Below are 8,576 nucleotides of genomic sequence, written 5' to 3' on the forward strand. Positions count from 1 at the left end.
ACTGTAAACAGTGGGACCTAAAACCAAAACAACAGCAGGGACAGAGCAGAGAAAGTGAGGCATTGTGCTCTCCTTTAGACATCAGCTTCAGTATTTGGGGATAAAACTGAAACACATCGGTTTGTGCCAGTCTTTAAAGACAAAACCAAACAATTGGCAGCAGCCAAGCAAGACTCTCAAATACGAGCCTAATTTCACCAACAGTGGATTCTCGGTGCATGTGCTCAGGTTTAAAGAGCAGCTTTAAAGAGAACTGCTCAGCATGGGACGAAATGGAAGCCGAAATAGCTGAGCCATGGCCGACAGGCTCGTCTTCACGACTCCGAAGAGGAAGGGCATCGAGGAACGAACCAAAAAGGAGGAGGAAAAAAAGAAACGCAGCCTGCCGTTAACACTTTGCCAACTGGCATTTCATTAATAACACCATCCTGGACGCGCGATCCATCCGCGCATCAGCCGTAAAAAAACGGGTAAAAAAACAGACAGGCCACGCTGTACCTCCTCCCATCTCCTCCCCCCTCTTCTCCTCCACCACCTCCTCCTCCTGCTGCTGCTGCTGCCGATGTTCAAACAGCCTAAAACATGTCTGGTGTCGAAGAAAAACGCTGCACCACAGACGCCAAATAAACACTGCTGTCCCTTTAAATTAAAAAGCACCCGACGTTAACACTCTGAGGTAACTGACTGCCCCTCATCCTCAGCGGGGATCTGTGCACAGTTGTGGTCGCTGGTCACCTCCACATACCCCAGTGAAAGTTTATGCCTTTTCATCGAGCACAAGCAGAAACTTGAATTCAGACCAAGCGCATGGAAGAGACAGAAAAAAAAACGTTTGGTACTTACGTATTTCTTTTGAATAATATTCCTCTTAGGTCTTTCCTTGCTCATTATGCAATCCCAGAATGATAAATGTTGGCTATAGAGAGAATGGCCACATGAATGTCTCTTTTCCTTGACTCTCGCCTCTCCCGGAGCACCAAGTGACGATTTAAATCCCCGGCTCCGTTGGAAAAGCTCGCAGGCTTCTCGCTGCACAATTCCTCCTCTCGGTGTTTCCCTTCGACCGGGGTTTGAAAATATACAATAATTCCAACGTGGAGCAATTAGGGGTCGACGGCGAGAAGCAGAGAGGCACCGGAGCCCAACTCAGTTTGCGTGAACATAGTCAAAACAAACGCACAACAACAATAAGTTCCATTCGACAGAACAGCTCGGCTTCTCGTCTCCGCTGCGCACTCACTCCCGGCGCTTTTCAAATACATGAATATGCGTGAGCTGGCGACACCAAGTCACATCCTGTGTGAGGTAAAAGCGCGACGAGAAGGTAATAAATAAAGAAAAATAAAAAATAAAACGCCAGGTCACGTCTTCTTTTTCGCCTTTTCTATCGGCTGGAGCCTGCGGTCTCGACGAGAGAGCTCTCCAGCGGCACTACTGCTCTGCTGAGTGAGAGCAGCTCCTTTCTTCCACAGCCTCCTCCTCTCAGCCTATCACGTCCTGCAGCCTTCAGCGGCAACTTTAAATCCGCAGCAACAAATTTCACCTTAACAGCCCCGTACAGACCACGATTGAGTTTAGTCCCTTTAAACACGATAACCTCGCCATTCACCTCGTCTCAAACGAAACACTTCAATCTCCTTAAGTCATATTGAAATAATTTTAATAATTCAAAAAGTTTAAATTTTAAGAAAGAACATATCCACGTTTAAACCACAGCCATTGGTACCAGGAAGTAGGAATACAGCCAAGAACAGTGTAACCTTCCACTACATGACCCAAAACCAGGAAGTAAAAAGGGTTTAGTGCCCTTCAACTGCTCAACTGGTACTAAGAACAGTGTATACTAACTACAGGAACTACAAACAGTGCAAAAAAACCTAAATATACCAGTAACTGTGTACTTTTCAAGTCACATAACTAAAAAACAAGGCCTAGTACCAAGAATTGATTTTCTCTCAACTGCATGTATTAATATTACTACTAATATCAGAAATCAAATGAAACTAATTACTACTGGAATAAGTACTAGGGTATTGAGACAGGACCAAGTTATATGTCTTTCTAGGGACAAAACCTAGAACTATTGTGCCTTCCACTGGAACGCTTGGTTACCAAGAGCTTCAGGATCTAGTACTAGACACTCAGATACAATGTATTTCCAGTATAGAACTGAGTAGAACAAACACCTACGTTGCATCACATTCTATTGAACTGTATACATTTCTAAACCAGGAAACAAGAATCAAACAGAAGTTCCCTGACAGTTCTCTGGCCTTCTGTGGAGTTTTGATTTTTTAGCACAATGAATATTTTAAATTTGTAAACCGATGTCAGATAAAATAGGTAGAAGTTCAGAAGAAGCCCTGGAATGAAAGCCAAGAACTTGATCTGAAAAACAGCACAACACTAGGGGGCGACACAGGGGTGGCCAAATCAACTTTATAGGGCATAAATAATGTATTACACGAAGTCTTCGACTTCAGGAAATACACAGGCCAAAAGGCCAGAGTGTTCTTCCTGTAGAAGTTTTTTTCTGATGTATTTTTATCCCCCACTTTTCATTTGATTTAACTTGAGTTCCAAGCACTTTATAGTAATTTAGGTGTAAACAGACACATTTCAAAAATAGCTAACTCCCAGCGGAGGAAATAGAGGACAAAGAGTGGCAGCTTCAAACTTTTTCATGCAAATGAGGGTCTGCCATCCCCCAGCGCGGTTATGCATGAGTGTTTTTAGGATTTATGCTAATAAGAAGAAGTTGCCTGAACCATAGGTGTCACAGATTATTCCTTTTCTTTTTGTTTAGCCAACATTAGAGGTGAGATTAAACTCTATCACCAAGAATCTCCATTCCCTTAAAATCTGTTAACTACAATATCAGAGGTTCACAAACCTTTACTGCAGCCCCCGCAAAGGGCCATTGTCAAGCCCCAACCCCCACATTTTACACATTCAGATTTATTGCTTTAAACCTTCTCAGAACTTCATTAAATGACTGTAATTTCTACAGAATTGTTATTCTCGTGTAACAAAGGAGATACAAGAACAAATCAGTGCAGTTTTCAGCAACTAAAGAAAATATTGACTAAAATATTTGCCTTACTGCCCCTCCATCCCCGCTGCTCTGTGTCCTCTAGGGGGGACCTGCCCCCCACTTTGGGAACAACTGCTTTACATGTTGATTTTAGCTCCAGGGAAACAAATCCAGAGCTCACTGTTGTTTTAATTCAGTTTTACTTATATAGGACTACATTCACACATTCAGACAATCATTATGTATTATAAATAATTGTGGATACTCTTTAATTTGTGAGTGGGGATATTACACTGACTTGAAATTGTTAATGAATTTATAAATTAAAGTGTGTAGAGTATTTACATGTGAACAGTTGAAGGTTTAAATCCATCAGCAGGCACCAGACAGACTGTCTGTCAGAGCTTTAAAGAACATAAAACCCACCAACTTTTGGTTAGCGCCAGCACACTACAATGACAATCTGTCTAAAAGCTGTTTTAGTTCCCGTTTTCACCCGGCCGTGCTGCGTTATTATTCTGAGAATATTAACTCCCGCAGAACTGCCTCTCATGCTGGTTCAGAGAGCAGAACTCTCCGCTCTCCACAGGGAGGAAACAAGGGCAGAAGAGTGACCAAGAAATGTTGAAAGCACCTTCACTTTCTCACTGAACCTCCCTAAGCTGACCCATAATCAATCACCCGCATCCACACATTCATGCTGATTTCATTATCATTCATGTAACGAGGAAGAGCTATTGATCTGCCCCCTGTGTTTGATGTAGATTTGGCATAACGTGCCAAATGATCAAGGCACGAAACTTAGCCATGAATGCATGAACAAAGACACCAAATCAATGGCTGGAGGGTCGATATTTTTTGCATTTTCAATGCAGAGTAAGTATGATTTCCAATCCTTTATTTACAGGTGAATCCACGGATGGTAAACATTTAAGTTGCGTTGTACTTTTTAAAAATGATAACATATTACGATGTGACTCTGGCACATTGATGAAAAACAGTCTCAACATCCAAATGTGTCTCAGTGGTGCAGACTATTTTGAGATGTGGCAGTGTAACACTCTGCCTTTAGCCCCCATTATCCTGCTCTCTCAGGGGATTTGCTGGGGTCTTCTGCCCTGCTGGTGCTGACATTTAGGCCAATGTGAATCAATGAGGAAACATCATGGAGAGTTGCCTGGATACTCAGCACAGAAGCCCTGACAAATGCACTGAATTTTGGCACATTTAAGTAATACAGGAGTGTATAAAATTGGTATTTTAGTTCACATGTAACAAATCAAAAAGCTAGCAAGATGAAAAAATCTGAAATTATAACAAATTAATTAGTTTAAAAAAAGCTTAATTAATGCAGCAGAATAAAAATATAAAAAGAAATACAGTCCAAATATAGCAAAAAGGTTAAATATTAGCCAGAAGTTGTGAAAAATTATAAAAGTCTACCCTCAGTATATGTAAAAAATAGCCTGGCTCCCTTCACAAATGTAGAATTTCAGAAAAAAAGAAACATTGTTCAAATGCTAATATTGTGTCGAGGCCAGACTTCCTTTTCAGTGAAGACAAAATGCTGAAGGCCATCTGTGCCTGACTGACTGAGAAGGTCAGCTGGTCCACTTTTGGACTTTTATACCAAACCACTTGATATTACACCACCACAGTCACCAACTGGACCAGTTCGCACACCAGCTCTGCGATGCTCTCTGAGAAAAGAGTCCTGTGTCTACTCCAGCTAAAGAAGCCCGCCTCAGCAGTGTTGTGGAGTGTCACGAGTGAGCTACAGCCAAACGACGCCACCTTTTATGAGAAACAGAACCGAACTGTTGAATCGTTAATTTTGTGCGCCTGTCCAGAGTCCAGCTAAAGAGGGTTTTTGTCTTGTTTATGCGTGTCCTTGAAGGGACAGCAGGGATTTTACAAGTGCTGTTTGGACTGCTTCATGCTTGTATAAATGACTGAGACATTTACACCGATGAATTTAAGACAGGGCGTGAGTGCGTGTGTGTGTGTGTTTCTATAAGTGTGTGATGGAGAAGGCCAGGGATTGATTAGAGCTTTCACTCTCAATGTGGTTAATTGCCCAGTGAGGCTTAGCAGACGGTGCTGGCTAGATTGATGTCCGATAGCCAAGAGGAGGAGGAGTCGTCAGTGTTTGTGCCTCCTTGTGTGTGTGTCCAAAGTTGGGTGGGGTTGATGTGGCGGACAAAATGGATCATAAAGAATAACAACAATTCCCAAATTAATCCTGAATGGCTGTGAATGGTCAGACAATGTACACTGTGGACGTGCACACAAAGAAGAAGAACGTGGAGAAATCAAGTGTAATCACATCTGAGGAAGAGAGCAGAAATGATAAAGTCATCACTGTCAGCCTTTGTTCCCACAGCAGGAAACTCGGCCTCCTCTTGGCCTTTTCCCTTAAGTTTGTCATTAAAGTGACTATTTAATCACAGCCAAGTTCTTTACCCATCCTTCGGCGGTGCAGTATTCGTACAGTGAAGTGAAATCACCGCAGCAAATGTGACGGTAAATGTAAATTAGAAGACGCAAGATGGATTTTGCTCGTCAACATTTACGGGGGGAATCCGTGAGCGCTTTTTCTAATCTTTTATTCTTTACGGGAGTTCATAAAATGATGTTTATTATGGAGAAACACTGGCAGGGCGTGTGTGTGTGTATGTGCGAGTCAGTGTGTGTATAATGAGCCCACAGTGTGTGATAGAGCAGGACACGTTGGCCACAGTGTTGGCAGGGAGGTGTGGAAGGATAAGGAAGCAGTAAAAAACATGGCTTATTGCATTCTCTCCTTTACACACTGGCTGTGGAAACAGACTAACAGGAGCAGACTGAAGATAATGAGGACGACATTTTAGGGTAATGTCTGAGAGTGCCAGGAGGACGTGTGGAGGGGTTAAGAAAATAAAAATAAATAAATGAATAAAATATATATATATTGACTTCTGACTTCTTTTTCATCATAATTCTAAGAGTAAAATCCAAAATTTGAAGGTTAAGGTAGGTTAAGTCTTTACCCTTAAATATTTGAAAAAACTCTCCCAATCTCGATGTTTTACATAAGTTTTAATTTATAGATTTTCCCCCTTTTTACTTATTAAATTTATATTTTAGCTCCTGATATAATCCTGATAAAATTCTACATTTTTCATATGTCTTTAATCCTCTGGGTTGGATATATTAGAATATCTTTTGACCTTCAGACCATAGTAAAGCTTCCGTTAGATAAACAGATTTTTAAAAAGTACTTTTACAATTGTAAGGAGTACAAATAGCATGCACTTTCAATAGCTTTGTATTTAAAGAAAACTGATAAATTCATCATGTTTTTTTCCCTCCTTCCTGCTGTTGATAATGGCAGACAGAGCGGATGTTACGCTGGTTTTAAATTACTTTGCTGAAATTTGAATCTTGTAAGTACTCTCATTAAAGCGAGGTTAACCTTCTCCTGAGCCTCCCACCACCTCACACCCACCCCTTCCTATCAAGTGTTCAGGGACTCGTTGAAATCACAAACACAATTTATTTTTTTCAACAACCCCTCCTATATGCACACACAGATGCACACCTCCCCTTCTGATGGGACTTGAAAGTCCCCGCTCTACTACCATGGATAATTGGACACCTTCAGTGGAGAAATCCCCTGTCGAAACCAAACAGACAGCAGGCAGCAGAGTAGACTCCTATCAAGTTTGTCAAATTTACAGAAGAGGACGAGGCAGATATGGAGTGATGTGTGATTAATCCTTTACCATAAAAAATCATTTTGGCAGGGGTTCCTGCTAATTCTAGTCACATGTTGACTATCAGAGTTCCTGAGTGGTGGAGATGGTGGTTGTGGTTGTGGTAGGACATGATCATCAGGAGGAATATCCACGCCCTGAGGCAACAGGGTGAAACTGTCCTCAGGGCACGTAACTAGGATCATCATGATTCTCCCTTTGCCCTAAGTTGACCCATCTGGAAGCTAAATGCAAAACCGTCTGAAGATCAGAGTCCTGGGATGACTCGCTCTTACTCCTGCCCCCCCCAGGGCAGTTGTTGTGTTTCACTAATGAGGCGGTGATCCCTGAGCTCACCTTGCCACCGCAAATCCAGATGGAACTAACTAACAATATTCTTAAAGTGTAAGTAACAATGAGAAGAGTTCTTAATACTGCTTCATCATTTTGATAGTTACAGAAAACAACAGTATTTATTTGAATTTTTGGACCATTGCAAAAAAAAGAAATCTATTTAGAATTCTCACACTGGTAAAACAGTTCTACTCTTGGAAAAGTGCTTTTCCAAAGGGCAAGCTGAGGCAACTGCACAAGTTCAGATCTGAGATGCCTTAACGTTTGTCTAATAAGTCTTCTTGACTTCATATACCATTATTATCACAGCGTAATGTGGGTAAATATACATTAAGAGAGTTAGGCAAGGAGAAAACAATCAGTGCGGAAGTGGGAACCACCCCCCACAGTCTAGGCCGAGTGGCAGAAAAAAAACAAGATATGACTAGAATCTGAATCATTTGCTGAACATATGAATGTTGGCTAGATACCTAAAGTTATTTTCTCCCCAGCATACTGTGGTTTTCATGGATCTGTCCTGTCGTAACATAACGCCACCTTCAGGCTCCGGCTCACCCCAGCTATATTCATTCATTTACTCCACTGTAAATCCAGTCTAACTGTTCTCTTTGACATCATTCGACACTTGTGTTCCCCTTTCTCACCTCAAACCAGTATGGACTGGAGTGCAGCGTGGACGAGTGTCTAAGCATGAATCACTCATGAGGAACAAGCAGCGTTGTAGCGCTGCCAGGTCTCTTGTGTGTATCTAGCCACACAGAGAGTAATAGCGTCCGGCCACAAAGGCTCAATAGGCCAGGAGAGACTGGCTGACTCATGTGGGTCAGGACCTGCCACAGGTGGGGGATCCCCGGGCTGAATAACCTCCCTCCCTGACAGTAGGCAAGCCGCAGACTTGGCGCCCCCTTTTCACCCACCCGGGACACCTGCACGGGACACAAAAGCCCCCCTTCGACGATTCTTTCAGGACATGAGCAGTGAGAGGAACGAGACATGGGCAAGAACGCAGCAAGGGGAAAAGAAATGGGGCTGGATGGGCAGCGATGGGGGAGGGAGGGGAGGTGGCAGGCTCAATCGTAGCCATGCAGAAACAAAGTAACACAAACTGGAGCCACAGCAGGGGAACAGCTGGAGCGCACAGGGAGCTGCCGACTGGGTGGTCCGAGAACCAGAGAGGGTGTAAGCTCACAGGAGAAATGAGTGAGGATGAAAGACATAGAAAGGGTTTTGGTTGGGACAGCGATGTTGAAAATAGAATGAAAAAAAAACAGGGAAAAGAAGGAAAAGAAGCCTGGAGAGGAGGCAGCTACTTGTGAGTTCCCCCCTTATCCCTGCAATTATGGCAAATCGATGCACATCAATATCTAATTATTCAAAGGAGCCTTTACTCCACTACAGCCATTAGCTGAGGATGTGTAAGTCCAGACACAGGGAAAATCACTTTGGTTGCTAAA

General features: G+C 42.7%; 1 protein-coding gene across 5 annotated transcripts in view; it reads right to left on the reverse strand.

Moving 5' to 3' along the window:
- Window positions 1-8,576, reverse strand: part of jarid2b (jumonji and AT-rich interaction domain containing 2b) — a 229,749-nt gene that overhangs the window by 112,589 nt on the left and 108,584 nt on the right. The window contains exon 1 of one of the 5 annotated variants that reach the window (XM_008331705.3): window positions 844-1,718. The exons of the other annotated variants lie outside the window; for them this stretch is intronic. Coding sequence (XP_008329927.1) covers window positions 844-888 — 45 coding nt within the window. The 5' untranslated portion in view covers window positions 889-1,718. Of the gene's footprint in view, window positions 1-843; window positions 1,719-8,576 lie in introns of those variants that run through there. 5 annotated transcript variants of the gene reach the window in all.

The sequence above is a fragment of the Cynoglossus semilaevis genome, chromosome 18, assembly GCF_000523025.1.
Source record: "Cynoglossus semilaevis isolate Cse_v1.0 chromosome 18, Cse_v1.0, whole genome shotgun sequence".
Classification (NCBI taxonomy): domain Eukaryota; kingdom Metazoa; phylum Chordata; class Actinopteri; order Pleuronectiformes; family Cynoglossidae; genus Cynoglossus; species Cynoglossus semilaevis.